The 17,027-nt window shown below is 36.1% G+C and overlaps 1 protein-coding gene across 2 annotated transcripts in view; it reads right to left on the reverse strand.

The window, feature by feature from the left end:
* Positions 1-17,027, reverse strand: part of RPS6KA3 (ribosomal protein S6 kinase A3) — a 111,382-nt gene that overhangs the window by 34,262 nt on the left and 60,093 nt on the right. For both annotated transcript variants that reach the window (XM_064278082.1, XM_064278081.1), the window contains 4 exons: positions 16,112-16,228; positions 10,512-10,593; positions 853-933; positions 171-250 (listed from right to left, as the gene is read on the reverse strand). In XM_064278082.1, the coding sequence (XP_064134152.1) occupies positions 171-250; positions 853-933; positions 10,512-10,593; positions 16,112-16,228 (360 nt within the window). The remainder of the gene's footprint in view (positions 1-170; positions 251-852; positions 934-10,511; positions 10,594-16,111; positions 16,229-17,027) is intronic.

Raw genomic sequence — 17,027 nt, forward strand, 5'->3', positions numbered from 1 at the left:
ATAAATTCACAAGTTAGGAAAATAACTCTTTTTTGGGGGGATCTGATTCTTCAATGTAAGAACCTCGTGCTGCTAGAGAAAATACAATAAGCATAATATTGGAATATAACAAAGCTTTAGTTGGAACAGGGTTTGTATAAATAGATTAAAAATAGAGATTAATTATATACCTCTTTGGATAAGCGTGTAAACAAATCTCCTCCCCTGAGAAAATCCAAAATAAGATACAGCTTCCCTTCAGTTTGAAAAGCTGAATGAAGAAACGAAAATTTCCATTTAATCCATCATGGTTTTAGGCTTATATTAGGTCAACTCAGTCACAAATAAATATAATTTTTACTAAATTACTGAAATTGTTATAGATACTTATTTTTATTTAGAGGAAAACCACTGATTCCCCTTAGTTTCTAAGTGGAAATGTTAAATGTAGTGTTTCTTATTATGGAACCAGTAGAACATCTGTTAGGTTTTTCTTCAGGCGCGAGTCTCTCAGGAATACAATAGTTCTAAGGCACGTGACCAATGAGAAAAACTCCCAAAAGTAAAAGACTAATTTAACCAAGAAATAAAATACAGAAACTACCACACTAACAAAAAACAATGAGGACTGCTAAGATTTAATCACACATAATAAGAATCATCACGCCTTTATACCCACTAAGAAAAAGCTTGAAAGAAACATAACCTTCTAAAGTTTGTCTAAAAGTCACGTTTTAATTTCCATGACTTTATATATCTGCTGAACTCATATGAATATAAACAAATACATGCTTACATACATGGGTATACCTGAGTGCTCTCAGAGTGGGGCACAGGGTAAAGGGATGAGGTGAGAGGTGGTTCCTAACTTACCATAATGCAACTTGACAATAAAAGGATGGTTAACTTCTACCAAGATATCACGCTCCATTTTTGTCCGCACACGGTCTCGAACTATAAAACATTGTGCAAATGGCTGCATTTAAATAGTTTTCAGAGAAAATCTGTAAAACGAATACTTTCTGATGCCTATTTTAAGTAAAATTTTGCTAACGTGAATGTTTTCAATTTGACTCGAGTTTTCAAAAAAACTAAGTATATCTTTCACTAAATTATACAACCAAAAGGAATCATATATATTTGCAAAATTTGTACTTTAAATTTAAAAATAAAAGAATTATTAGATGTTGGTTTAACATCAAATTTACAAGCACGTCAATCAAAGTTACGGAAAATGGAAAAAAAAGCAACTTAAAAAAAAACGAGGCATTCCAATGAAATATTAAAATACCGAAAAAAACAAAAAGAAAACTGAATATAGGTTTCAATACTTCTATCAACCCTATCAATTCAATTCAACATTCATTAAGTATCTATAAAATATGGCTGACATGATAAAGGACAGATACACCCAAATAGGTCTACTTTGAGGGACAGAAAGAACAGAGGGACTGTAATACAGCTGAAAGAGCAAAGGTCTTTTTGAATTAGATCTAGATTCAGATCTATATAATCTTGAGCAAGTTACTTATTTAATCTCTCTGAGCCTCATTTACTTCTCGGTACAAAATGGGGATAATGCTGCCGGACCTTTGGAAGCTTGTGACCATTCGAGATAAGATTTGTACATTCCAGAGCTTGGTATGTAAGAGATATTCAATTAAATGGTTTTTTTTTTTTAATCATTATGTCATCCCTGCTTGGTGTGAAAGGTTAAGTGCTTGGCTAACCAAAATGTTGATGGTTCAAGTCCACCCACATGCACCTCGGAAGAAAGGCCTGTTGACCTACCGCCAGGAAAAAATATCAGCCATTGAAAACCCTAGGGAACACAGATCTTCTCTGACAGTCAGGCTTGATGGTAACTAGCATGGTTTTTTGTTGTTGCTTTTGGTATCGTTATTATATCAAAAGTATCACCATGAATGTAATTAAAAGATAATATGATTTATTACTGCAATAAGTAGTACAGGAATTCAGAAAAGGTAAAGTTCAATTTCACCTACACAGGAAAGCTAGATGAAAGGGGTGGGATTAGGGCACAGGCTTTAAGAACTAGAGGCATTCGGATGGGTGGGGAGAATAGGGAGAACAGTTCAGGTATGGAGGACCAGTGCAGGCAAACACTTGGAGACATGAATGACAAAGGAGAAGAAACAAAATCAGTGTGGAAACAGGGGTTTACTATTGGAGAGGTGACCGAAGGAGGATCCAGATTCCTGACAATTTGGATTGTCAGGATGACTTTATGTTTGACCCTGTAGGGAACAGGCTCTTTGACCAACCAAATGTTTCCTCAGCAAATTCTTTGTGCCAGGCACTGGGGATACAATTACAAATAAGATAATCTTCAAGAAGCTCATAATCTAGTGGGAATGACAGACAAATAAATGATTAGAACACATTCTGGTAAGTACTATGATTGTGTTGGTAGCTCAATGGATTTATGATGTGAAAATGTTCAGTCATTAAGCTTTTAATTTTATTCCAATACATAATAAGAAGGATGAATCATAAACCGCTTCTATGTTTCAGGCCTGAGTAACTGAATGGTTCTGCCAAAGATTAAAATCAAGAGTTTGGGAACAGGAGTGTCTTTTAGGGGATAGGCATAGGGAAAAAGATGACTTGGTTTCATTTTTCTTTTTTCCCTTTTAAAATAACGGCTTTGAGATAGAATTCACCCTTTAAAAACGTTTATTTTGTTTGGTAAATATATAACAAAACTTTTGCCATTTTAAACGCACAATTCAGCAACATTAATTACATTCACCATGTTGTGCCACCATCACTACTATCCATTTCCGAAAGATTTCATCACCCCACACAAACTCAGTGCGCGTTAAGCAGTCATTCCCCATTCCTCCATCTTCTTCAGCCACTAATAAATATGTCTCTACACATTTGCCTATTCTAGGTATTTCATATAAGTGGGATTATACAATATCCATCCTTTCATGCCTGATTTACTTATCTCAGCATAATGTTTTCAAGACTCATCCCTGTTGTACACTATGAATCAGAATGGTATTTCTTTTTATGGCTGAATAATATTCTCTATTGTGTGTATATGCCACATTTTGTTCAACCATTCATCTGCTGATGGACACTTGGGTTGTTTCCATCTTGTGGATATCGTGAATAATGCCACTAAGAACATGGGTGTACAAGTATCCATTTGAGTCCCTGCTTTCAATTCTATTGTGTATATACTTTAGCAGTAGAATCGTTGGTTCATATGGTAATTCTACGTTTAACTTTTTGAGGAACCACCAAACTGTTTTCCGTAACAGCTGTACTGCTTTATATAACCACCAGCAATGCACGAGGGTTCCAATTTCTCCACGTTTGTCAACACTTGTTATTTTCTATTTTTCTGATAAGAGTAGATGTGAAGTGGCATCTCACTGTAGTTTTGATTTGTATCTCCCTAATGACTAATGGAACCTGGCAGCACAGTGGTTTAGTGTTTGGCTGGTAACCAAAAGGTTGGTAGTTCAAATTCACCAGCTACCCCTTGGAAACCCTATGGGGCCATTCTACCCTGTTCTATAGAGTTGCTATGAGTTGGAATCGACTCAAAGGCAATGGGATTTTTTAATGACTAATGGAGGAGATCTAGTGGCACAGAGGTTAAAGTGCTCAGCTGCTAACCGAAAGGTTGGTATTTTTAACCCATTAGCTGATCCATGGGAGAAAGTTGTGGCACTCTGCTTCCCTAAAGATTTATACCCTTGGAACCTTATGGGGCAGCTCTACCCTGCCCTACAGGGTTACTATGAGTTGGAATCTACTCCATGGCAACAGATTTGGTTTTCAAGTAATGACCAAAATATTAAGCGTCTTTACAGGTACTTGCTGGCTATTTCTATAATTTCTTTGGAGAAATGTCTATTCAAATCATTTGCCCATTTATTTATGTTTCTAAATTCTATTTTGTTATTGAGAATATATACAGCAAAATATACATCATTCAACAGTTTCTACATGTACAATTTAGTGACACTGATTACGTTCTTCGAATTGTGCAACCATCCTCACTCTCCTTTTCTGAGTTGTTCTTCCTCCATTAACATAAGCTTACTGCCTCCTAAGGTTCCTATCTAATCTTTTGAGTTGTTGTTGTCAATTTGATCCCATAAAGATAGTTCTTCAAAGAGCATAATGCTCACGGTGGGCCTTTTTTTTTAATGAGTTAAGCTAAACTGTTGTTTGATTTTAAGGTGAAATTTTTGGTTTCAAGTTTAAACATTATCTCTGCAAAAGCTTCAGGGGTTCATCCATCCTCCATGCCTCCAGAAATCTGGAGTCCATGAGAATTTGAAATTCTGTTCTGCATTTTACCCCCTTTGGTCAGTATTCTTTTATGGAATCTTCGATCAAAATATTCAGTAATGAGAGCCGGGCACCATCCAGTTCTACTGGTCTCATGGCAAAGAAAGCAGTTACTGGTTTTATTTTTTTTCAGTTTAAGGTGACCACAGATATTTAAAACACAGAAATAAGACCTCTAGGAAAAATGAACAAAGAAGCTACAAAATATTCTATTTTTTCCATTCTATCAGTTTTCCACACCCAACGGGGTGTTTTTGGTGCTACCGACTGAAAATGGGCAAACCAGGAATAAGACTTTATTCTCTTGATGTCTATTCAGCTGTGTCCTTCAACTAAGTTGTGCAGCTGGTATATGACATTCATATCAACCTGTGAATTCGTTATCTTCTCCTATCACCACAATTCTGGTGGATTTCCTATAATACCCAACAGGCCCATTCTAGTATGTACATAAATAAAGTTCATTACCAAGGCCAGCTGACCATTCTGTCCAATCCAGCCTAGGTATCCTCTTTTCACTGCTGCCCACACAATCTTGGATTAGGTTCCTGTGATTTGAAAGCTGGACTTGAAATTTCTACCTCTCTCAAAATTATACAAAGCCTACAAAAGCTTATTTAAAAATCATCCTCTGCTCAATTAAGCTAGCAAAAACATCCATTACTGTATTTATTGTATATCCTTCTTCTACTATTGCAGCACAATGTAAAGAACAATTGTTTGGCAGTCAAGAACTATAGTTCAGTGGCCATGCTAATAATCAGATGTGTCACCTTGGTCAAATCGTTTAATTTCTCAGGGACTTACTATTTCCTGTATAAAATGAGGGGCTAGAACAAGATGATTTTCTTTAGATCATGATTATCTTGTGAGACAGATTTCTTTGCAATATTCCCTTACATTGATGAGACCTTGTTTAATTGACAATGAGTGGCGAGATTCATTCACTAAAGAATTCCTTCATTTTGCCTGAGGTAGGACTGTGTAAAAATTCTAATCTGATTTCTTTTGCTTATGTAAAGACTTAGTGACAAATATAAATCATCCTACACTCAGGAATTTTGATTAGTATATACCAAAATAGAATTTGTTAATACTGACTCATGCTGGCAAAATAAGCTACATTTCACTGAAATAATCTTTTATATAGAAGTTACTAGAATATGAGTGAGAGTGAACATGAGGAAATGCTATATATGTTTCTAGGATTATGTATTAAGAAACTGTTTTAACAACGTTGTACAAAACCATTTAGGCTAACAGAACACTTAAAAAAAATCCCACTGTTGTCAGGTCGATTCCAACTCATGGCCATCCTATAGGACAGAGTAGAACTGCCCCATAGAGTTTCCAAGGAGCGCCTGGTGGATTCAAACTGCCGGCCTTTCCGTTAGTAGCTGTAGCACTTAACCACTATGCAACCAGGGTTTCCGACAGAACACTTTACTAGGACAAAATTCCCCATAAACTCAACCTAACACCACTGACTTCTACTGACCTCACTTATTATACTAATATGAGTTCCTAGGTAGTATGAATGATTAATGCATTTGGCTGCTAAACCGAAGGTTGGAGGCTTGAGTTCACACAAAGATGTCTCCGAAGAAAGGCCTGGAGATCTGCTTCTGAAAGATCAGCCATTGAAAAACCCTATGAAGCACAGTTCTACCCTGACACATATGGGATCATAAGCTGGAATTGACTCAAGGGAAACTGGTTAGTTAGGTTGGTTATTGTACTAATAAGAACTTTAAAATGGAAAAAGAGACTTCTGGTTAAACATGGATATTTTATTCTCTTTTGCCAAAATCGAATCAAAATGACAATAATGGAACAATTACGCATAAACTCACAATGACCGAGGAACAGGAGACACAATAGCAGAAAATGTGTAAGTGGTAACTAACATAGAAGATAAGTAAAAGCTAAAATCTAAGCCTAAAGGAAGGAGGCCCGAGAGAAATAAGTAAATTCTTGCCACAGAACTCTTTGTAATCAGCTGTTTAGTACCTCAGGCTTAAACAAGGAAAAAACAAAAGATCCCCAAGGGATTTGAACAAAGGCTCTAATATGAAAAATAGGGGGAAGGATCCGGTATCTTCAACAAATAAACTACCAAGAAAAAAAAAAAAAGGAGAAAGAGCTAATAAATTAAAAGACTTAAGGGATAGCAGCCATTTGCAAAGTATATGCCTTGTTTGGATTCTGATTCAAATAAATCACAAAAAGAAAAATAAATTGTAACATTAGGGACAACTGGAAATTTGAACACTGACTGGGTGTTTGTATGTTAATTTTTTGAATGTAATGACAGAGTGGTATTATTTAAGAATATTTTTTAAAAAACATTAACTAAAATGTATACGGAAGAAATTATACAATGTTTGAGATCTGCTTCAAAATTACAAAGGTGGGAGAGGAGGAGAACATGGAGGAAAAGATTTGACCATGAGTTAATAAATGTCAAAGCAGAGAGAAGGGAATATGGCGGTTCACTATATTTTTGTCTTTCCCTTTATAAATGTTTGACATTTTCTGTAATAAAGCCTTTAAAAATGAAATAATCAGAGAAGAAGAAAAAAATCTAGGAAGTTAAGAACGATGGTAAAGAAAAAAAGACAAAAAATGGAAAACAGGAGGAGGAAAATTAAGAAATCCACGAAGTCCAATACATCCAATGAGTAGCAGTTACAGAGTGGAGAAGAAATTATAAAAGACTTTCCCAAAACTTAAGAAATGAGTTTCTAGATTGAAAGAGATCACCGGGTATGATGAATATTAGAAAAACCACAATATAGAACACAACTACTAAAGTTTCAGAACACCAGGGATAAAGAGTACATTCTAAAGACTTCCAAAGAGGAAAGTCCACTCACACACAAAGGACTGGGAATAGAATGGCAATAAACTTCTTCATAACTGTGTAGGAAAGTAGAAGACAATGGGAACAATTCCTTCAAATATCTGAGGGAAAAGCATTTCTCACCTAGAATGTTATACCCAGCCAAAGTATAAATTAAATAAAGGGGTAGAATAAAGGCATTTTCAGACATACGAGATCACAAAAAATTCTGCCATCCATTCACCCTTTCTGAGGTAGCAACTAGAAGATGCGTTCCAACAAAACTAGACAGTAGTAGAGAAAACAGTAGATACAGAATTTAGCCAAAGAAGATTTACTACAGCAAAAATATGAAAGAAATATGACTCTGGTATGCTATTTGACTCAGCTAAGAAAGATTTTTATAGTCATAATAATGAAAACATTACTGAGAGGACAAGAAACGGGAAACTGTTGTGCAGGCAGCAGCATAAGAGAACTAAACCCTCATCTTTTGGGTTAGGAAATTAATAAAGTATGTCTCCAAATGAAAACAATCAAGGAATTGGAATATAAGAATGTTGAATATGAAGGTAAATGGCAGAAGTAGCTAAAGAGATCAAAGTCATTGCTTCCGGGGGTCCAGAATTAGGCTAGGGAGGAGGATGAGTACAGAACTGCTATTTTACATTATAAGACTCTACAGATACTACTTTCATAAAAATAAGAACTAAATGTAAAAACATATTAAAAATTATCCAGCAGCTACAATTCTAATAAATCAAATATTCTTATTTTTCTATGCCTTATGTTTATATAATTTTACATACTCGTAGTAGCCAAATTTTTGATAATTTTAAACTTACATATTTTCATTAAGCTCAATTTTATGATTATATTTAAAATACTTCACTTTAATAATATTCTATTAGGTAGTGATACCATAATTTTATGAACATTCCTCTATTTTTCAGTGTTCATAAACTTTCTAAATTCTTGCTGGTGTAAATAGTGTTGTAATGAGAATCTTTAAGTACCGAAGTTCCTTTTTTTGAGGTTATTTCCTCACGTTAAATTAGCAGCAGTAATGGCTCTCTATACACATGACAACACTGCTTCCCAATTTATGCTGCCAACATATGAAATGGTAACTCATTATTTTAATATATATTTTTTGATTTCCAGCAAAACTAAACATTTTCCCAAAGATTATTTTATCCCCTTGCATAAAACTTATCCTGAAATCTTTTAGGTGGAGGTTGTAATGTTATTTCTTATCAACTCCTAATGCCACCATCTTTCTACATTTATTAGCTGGGATTCTACAAAAGAAGGAGCTTTTCCTTCTCCCCCAGTAATTAATTTATTCTATTATTTATTTATATCAGCATTGTACTCATGGTTTCTTACTTTATCCAATGGGTTATATATAATCTATCACTAATTACTGCAATGCTCAAATTGTCCTAGATTTGACCAGTGGGAGTCCCTTAATCAACTCCTTATACTGATATTTTATAATATTTTGGGTGAATATTTTCCCGTCTATTTTCTTATTTGTATTATTTTTCATTGTATGAAAGGTTGAAATTTTTTTGTACTGTCAAATTTGCTTTCATTTGTTCAATATCCCTTCACAAGTTTCCTAGCTGTGTTACGTTTTAGAATTCAGTTACGTTGGTGTTTACTATGGTATGGGGTTAAAGAAAAGACTGTAAGCTAATTTTTTTCCAAATTACTCAGCAGTTTTTCAAACAAAATTTATTAAAGAATTATTTAATTCTCCCATTGTTCTGTATACCTGCTTTGTCATACACCACAGCAAGCACTCAATATTTCTGTAACAAATAGATCAAAATTTTATATATAATTTTTTATACTATTTTGTTTCATTGATTTGTATGTCTGTGTTATTCTCCCCAATTAACACACTGATTTACAGCTGCTTTAGATAAGCTTTAATACCTGACAGAGCTTGTTCTCTTTATTCTTCTTTTTCAGGGTGCTCTTTGAGGTACATTTTTTTTAATGAAATTTTGAAAATTATGTTAAGTTTCAAGGAAAATGCAACTGGAATTTTGATGATATTGAGTTAACTGGATGGCTAGAGGAAAATTGAGATTAACAATATTTAGAGCCTCCTCTAAAAAGAATTGGGCATTTATTCTCTTTCCTGATATCTTTTAGGCTTCTTAAGAGTTTTGTAGTATTATCCTTTACATACAGTACACACAACGCAAACGCTGTTAATTATATGAAAAGAAACCTGACTTTTGTTGCTTTTGTGAATGAACTCTCTTATTTAGGCTTCATCTATGCAGTTTTATAACATGGGATTCATGAGTATAAAATTATAAAAGTAGTGATATAAAGGTAGGGCACTGTGGATATAACTGAATTACCTGGTACTAGCAAGAATGAAGTAAAGTGCTATGCCATGGGGTAGAGACTGGCTAGTAAAGAAAATACATTCAGGAAAGGTGTAACAGACTAGAAGCAAAGGATGGTGTTAATAGAGGAGGGAAAAAAATGAGTGGATGGTAATATCCAGGAGGAGTCCCTGGGTGGCACAAACAGTTAAACACTCAATTACTAGCTGAAAGGTTGGCGTCACAGTCCTGAAAACCCTATAGAGCAGTTCTACTCTGCACACATGGGGTTGCCATGAATTGCAATCAACTCGGATGGCAACCAACAACAACCACAGCAAATATCCAGAGTGGGTAACTAATTGGGAAGGATACTATCAGAAATAGTAAATGATCTTTGTAAATATACCTTCCAGAATATTTAAATATCTTTAGAAATTGCATGTACATCAAAGAGGAATCAACATATAAAACATCTAGAGGTTGGGTGGTAACATATCACTAAATTCAAGGAAGATTTACGTATTTAAAAATCTATACACAATTTCATCTAGGTGATTTTTTACCTATACAAACCAAATTCTGCCTTAGATTTTCCAAAATGACAGGCTTGGAATAAAAACTTACTTGAGTTTTTATTCTAAGGTAAAGGCCTTAGAATAAAAGCAATTTTCTATCCAGTAAGTTTTTTTAAAACATTAAAATAATTATAACAATTTAAAGATAAATCAAGCCCAGTTTTAGTATTCCAAGTTTCTACTTGCCTGAAGCCCAAGATGAATATATGATACTTCTTTTATAACATGGCACCTTCCTTTCCCGTTAGTCATATGATCCCTAAGTCCAATAGGAAAAATTCACTAAAAGAAAGTCTAAACTTAAAGACAGTACCAGGAACAGATTGAGAATGTGAGTAAACAGCCTAGGAGTCATATGACATCTATAAAGACCTTTCAGTTTGTTTATACTGCACGAACATTACAATGAGGTAAGTAAGCATCACTTACCTTTCAACGTGGCCTTCTTCAATACTTTCATGGCATAAAGCTGTCTAGCATCAGAGCCTGAGATTTTTTTAACTAAAAAAACCTGTATTTAACATAAGAGAAAATAAGTTTTATGAAGCATCACAAACTATTAAAACCAAAAACCAAATCACCATCAAGTCGATTCTGACTCATAGGGACCCTTGCAGACCCTTGCTATAATACAGTTTACTACCAGTCAGATTCTGATACATTGTAGATCAAGTTTATTTCCCTTAAAATGTACCAATTATAAATACAAGGAATTATAAACAGTGGTTATTATAACTTGGAATATCAATATAAGTGAATACATTTTCTTTGTTGTTTGCAAAATTTCCAAAGATCATGTAACATATAAAACAGAAAAAAAACTTTAAACTATTTAGCAATTAGACTGTGAAAAGCCTAGTATGTTTAAAGTATAACACAGGTGATGATGGCTCCACTTAACAAAGATTCTTCTCATTCCATAAAAAATGTTACATAGGGATTTCCCCTTTATCATAATTTTCTGTTGAATAAGAGCTTCAGAAGAAAGGTGCCTAGCATATTTAGGGTAGATGGCCTAGGAGTAGGCCCAACTCCATTTTGTTACAAGCTCCTGCTTCTACATTCCTGAGAACTTACCTTGACTTCTTTCATTCGCATGCATATGACCTCAGGCCTCTGGCTGGGTGGAACCAACAGACCCTGCCCCCCTAGTAATTACCTTGTTTAAGGGGCCTGGCCTTTGCCCCAAAACCACTTACAGCAAATAAGGGTGGGATCAGGAATGTGACTGTAGGAGAATGAGTTTACCCAGGAGGTTTTGTGCAGGAACCCTAAAATCAAGGTGCTTGATCAAAGTAGAGAGCTAGTTTAAAGTCAGAGGCAGACTCCATTTTCCCCCAGGCTCTGCTTCTGGGGAGGTGACCCAAGACTGATGGTGGATGAACAAGGGAGGGGCAGCTTGCCTTGAGGAAGAATGTGGTTGAAAGTAGATTAACTAGTATGCAGAAAGGTGCTTATACAGGTAACATGCCTGGGCAAGTCCTTAATGATTTACCAAAAATAGCCAATCAGAAGAACTTACATTAGCTAGCCAATCAGAATATTTTTTTACCGTTAGTTCCTAAGTCAGGCCTATATCTATCCTCCAAAAACTGCTGCCCCTTGGATTGCTGGGTTTCACTGGCTGGGGCCTCATGTCTCCCCATTTGAATGTTTTTGAGCTTTCTATAAATCCTTTTGTTTTATTCTAGCGGAGTCTGAGAGCTTTACTTTAGGACCCCGTTGATGTTAATTATTCACTGATGAATAGTCTTTTTCTACACAAAAAAGCTACACATAAATGTTTCATTGCTAGGCAGAATAATTTCAAAGTACATTCACATCAAAGAATTCTATTGAAAAATATTTAATGTGACTTAAGTCATAATCCCCTCCAATACACCTTTTCTTAAAATCAAATTATCACATTTGCCTTAATACAGAGAACACAATCCCCAGGTATGGTATTGAGCATCTAGATTTTTCTAATAGTTTTGTCTGCTTTAAAAATATAGTGTAGGGTTTATGCAAAATAATTATGGTCTGCGCTAAAGAATTCATGGTTAAGCTGTAACATGGCTAATACAAAACTATCAATAAATTCCTCCTACTCATTTTCATTATTAGTTTCATGATCTTTTCCACCAAACCTTTAAACAGACCTGCTAAAAGGACCTGAATGTCAACTCTTTTTTCCCCCTACTCATTCTTTTGTTATTGAGCTGTCAAAGGTAGGAAGAAGAAGACAACCAATTACAGTTAAGAATTACTTTAGGGTCAGCTCTCAATGGTCTGCATTAGTAAGCTAGGCTGTTGGCATACAATAAAAAAATGACTCATTCAACTGATTCTAGGGGCAAGGCAATGACCTTCACTTGAAAAATTTTCCCAAAGGGAATGGGCAAGGACCTCAAATCAAAGGAAGAGCACAACTGGCACAGAAGCCCCGTAATCACCCCTTCCTTCTTCACTATGCCCCACTCTTTAGTTCCTTTCAGCCAGTTAGCAGAGAGTCAACCTAGGTAGAGAAAAGCACTCTTAATCAGGGTGGTTCCTAAGGTGGGGTGATGTTCAAATGTTAAAGGTAATCACAGGTTATTACTATTTTGAGTAGACATAAATTCTAATTAGGTGGAGATAATTACTATTTATCTGATAATTATTCATCCTTCAGATTCCCTAATCAAGGGTCTTTGTTCCACACTAGAAGAAAAGTTCTCCTTGTTGATCCCAAACTTTCTTCACCTGTCCTGTGCAAGCACCTTCTTAACTCTTTCTGAAGTATTTTCGTGTTCAAAGTATTTCTAACAGATCATCATGATAGCTTTGGGAGGCAGGCTGACTAAATAATGCCTATTTTTTAGTTGTCCAAACTAGAGAGGTTAAATAATTTGCCTAGCTTCACAGGAGAGGTACTGAGACATGAACCAGGTCAGACATGCAGCCCTGCGCTTCTGCTCAGGTGCTCTTTCTGTGTTTTCTCCAGCTGGCTGGGTAACCAGCCCAGCAGGAGCAGCAGCAGTCACAGACACGATGGGACTTTCCTCCACAAGTGCTGGCCTGACCTTTCTACCACCCCCAGGAAGCTATTCTAGGCTCTGACAGGTCATCCCTGTTTCCTTGGTTTAGATTGGCCTTTTAGGATGAGTAAGAAAGGAGACGCCCTATTTTTAATGTTTGCTATTTATAGTAAGGTTTTTAAGTTACTTTTAAAGAAATAAAGGGAGAAGTATGCTAACTCGTACCATCTTAAATATTGTGTGCCCTTAAAGTCTAATGTATAAAAATAAACCCATCTATTCGGGTTTATCAAGTGGCATGATAAAACAATTTAATATCAGATATTATGTGCTTAGCCTTATATCATTTAATTCTCACTACTAGCCTATGAGTTCAGGACTATTATTCACTCATTAATTCTGTCCAGTATTATATGCCAAGCACTGTGCTACTGGTTCAGTGCTGAGACCTGGCACAGGCATGGCCCCTGCACTCATGGAACATACTGACTAGTGGGGGAGACAGCCAATAAACAAATAATTACACAAATGAAGAAATGTAACTGTGGCAAGTGCTATGAAGATGCGGTATATAATGTTAGTTATGAGAGGATAAAATAGAGGATTATGACCTGGTTGGGATGGCTGGGAGGACTTCTTTGAGATCATAAACATGAGAGGAGCTGAGCAGATGAAGAGGTGGGGGTGAGGCCAAGTACAACAGACAGAGGGAACAGCATGTGGAAATGCTTTCTAGTGGCACGCTTAAGGACTGAAAAGGAAGGCCAATGTGGCCAGGATGCAGATAAAGACCAAAAACTAAACCCACTGTCGCCAAAGTTGATTCCGACTCACAGCAACCCTACAGGACAGAGTATAACTGCCCCATAGGGTTTCTGAGGCTGTAATCTTTACAGAAGCAGACTGCCACATCTTTCTCCCGTGGAATTGCTAGTAGGTTCAAACTATCGACCTTTCGGTAAACAGCTGAGAGCTTAACCACTGCATCACCAGGGCTTCTCTATGACATGAGCGGTCCCGGTTATTGACAAAGATCATATATTCTTTGAGGTTTTGTGGTGATTGTCATTCATGGAGTTTTGATACATTGATTCTATTCATCTGACTGTCAAATCTTTCTCCTGCAGAGCAGCTGGTAGGTTCCAACTGAGTGTTTTAACCACTATGCCACCAGAGCTCCTAGAATGCAGATAGTGAAAAGTATATAAGCTTATGCTTGGAATTTGCCTTTATCTTAAGAGCAAAGAGTGGCTACTGAAGGGTTAAGGGATAGAGTGTAAGATGAGCTCATGCTGGCTGCTATACAAATAATGGATTGAGGCAAGAACAGGATAAATTTGGGGAGATCCAATTAGGTAACTCCCTCCACAGAGTAGGGAGAAATGACGGCAGCACAGACTGGAGGGGTGGCAGTGGAGAAGAGACCGGGCATGATCGGAGAGATCTTTACTAAATCAACAGGGCTTGGTAAGGGATCAGATTGGCACAGGGACTGGGAAGGGGTGGGAACGACAAGGATATGTTAAGAATGCCTCCCACAATTCTGGCTTGCTGAACTGGATGCCATTCACAGTGACAGTGAGAAATAAAGTTAGGTTTGGAAGTAGAGAAAGACTGAGAGTTTGGTTGGTCTTGGACATATTCAGTTTAAAATGCCTCTGAGACATGCAAATGGAAAACTCAAAAGATCAGCTGTATATACAGTTCAGAGCTTCGAGAAGCAATGTAGATTGGAGATATAAAACTGTTACATCAGCTGTATGTGAATTAAAATTAAAATGGTGGGCACAGAGAAAGCCAGTTAGTAGGGAGTGGGTCATGACTGGACAACAATGGGTTTTTTTTTTTTTTTTTTTTTTTTTAGAGTGAGGAGAATGCAGGCTAGAATTGAACCTTGAGGAACTTCAATATTTAATGGTTGGCTAAAAGAGGAAAATGGGGCTCCAAGTGGTTAAGTAACGTAAGCACATATAAAGAGTAAGTAGAAGAATAAAAACTTAAGAAAAAAAATTGAACTCAAGTCTGGCTGACTAGAGTCCAAACTTGCAACCATTATTATGCTCTTCTGGCTTCTTAATCTATATCTGTATTAAAAGCATCACTTCGGGTCTAAAGGAGGTTTACAACTGCAACTTAAATTATCTATGTTTTCCAAGAATTACTGAAGTCCTATTAAAATACACAAAAGAGCTAAACTAATGCTGTTCTGAAGACTGCAAAGAATATCTTCAAATGTTTCCTTAGAAAGGCAGTAAGGAAGCACGGTACTGTGAAGTTGAATTACAATCTCGGAAACTTCCTCTTGCTGAGGAATGGTCTAGAGAGATCAAATAGTAGCAATTATAATGCTGTACACTTCTCAAAATAGAGTACAGGAAGTAATCCTGAGGTGAGAAACAAGAGGCCAAGGAATACTTGAAGAAAAATGATAGAGATGTTGCATCTTCTGGAAAAATTTTTATTTGGTAGTTTTGGGGAACATTTTTTTTTACATTCAAAACAAACACTGATATTATTGAATAGAATGCAAACTTTGAGTTCATTTTAAAGGCAAGCCCCAAGTCCAAAAAATTTTAGACTTGTAGTAACCCCTGACCCTAGTTCTATAAGTAATCCTCATTCGCTTTCTTCTCTTATCAGGGATACTTTGGAGGAAAACGTTGAGTTGTACTGTTACAATCTATTGCATGCTTGATCACCTTCAAGCCCTACACAAGGACTCAAAGAAAGGTCAGCTTATCAAGGAAATATCTTGTGATTTTTAATAATTCAAGAAGCACGATTACACAGGAGGTCATATGATCTTGAAGATAAAATGAAGTAAATACCGCCAATTTACTAAAGTTTCCGAAGTACTTCTGAATGACGTCATTCACTTGCCTACACTTAACTGATAGTAAGAAAGGTGAAAACACTGCTTGGCGGAAGGACTGTTAGCATTTCATAAAATATTTCCATTTCTCTGTGTGTAAGAGATCTACATGAATTCCAAAAATCAGCTTTTTTAAAAAGCACACACTCATGACTTACCTTTCCAAATGATCCCTGCCCTAATACTTTCAAAAGTTCAAATTGAGAAGGATCTGCCTTTTCATGTCCTTCCTTTACATGATGCGTGATTGCAATTTCTTTGATGCTGCCTTCTTCCTGTTGAATCAAATATAAGAGAGCTCCCAGTCAGAGTTACTTTCTCCTGCTAGAAATGAAGTAATATTAATTTAGCATATCATATTAGAAACCCTCAAATTAATATTCACAAACCACCCTTTGTTGACCTACCAAGTAAACAGAAAATACACCAAACAAATATACTTTGAAGTTAAATGTCCGAGATAGAATATTACCAACCCATCATATAGGTCAATTTAATTAGATTTGAACATTTCCAAGTCTCCATTCTCCCTACTGGAGATAAGTAGAATGAATAGTTTCATGGAGGCGGGGCAGAGGGTGTAAAGAAGTCTGAAAACAACAGACTAGAGAATTCTGCTCTGTTCTGACATGTTGTTGTACTAGGTAGAACCAGTGCTATACATATTAAAAAAAAAAAACCTGTTTACTGGGGAGAGGGGTTGAAAATATTCCCATGTAAATGTGGAGATTTCTACCCTCAGCACGGCCATTTCAGTAAGTATACTTTAAGTTTCTTTCTGTTTGAAATACTGAAGTTACTTTGTTTCTAGGACTACCTGGGATGTGAGAGCAGAGAAAGGAAGAACTCTAAAACACAAAGTCAGAAAGGATTTAACACTGGGTGGAGGATGAGACACAGAAAAAAATGACTATTCACCATGATGGAACAGTGAAGGGTCTCAGGGTTAAGAGAAGCATTTTCAAAGACGGGATATTTCAGCATATCTGAGGGACGTGTCAGGAGAAAGAGAAAGGTTGATGATAATAAGTATGCACAAGGATTTCAATTACTTATTTGTCCTGTGAACCACAC

This window comes from Loxodonta africana, chromosome X (assembly GCF_030014295.1).
Source record: "Loxodonta africana isolate mLoxAfr1 chromosome X, mLoxAfr1.hap2, whole genome shotgun sequence".
Lineage (NCBI taxonomy): Eukaryota > Metazoa > Chordata > Mammalia > Proboscidea > Elephantidae > Loxodonta > Loxodonta africana.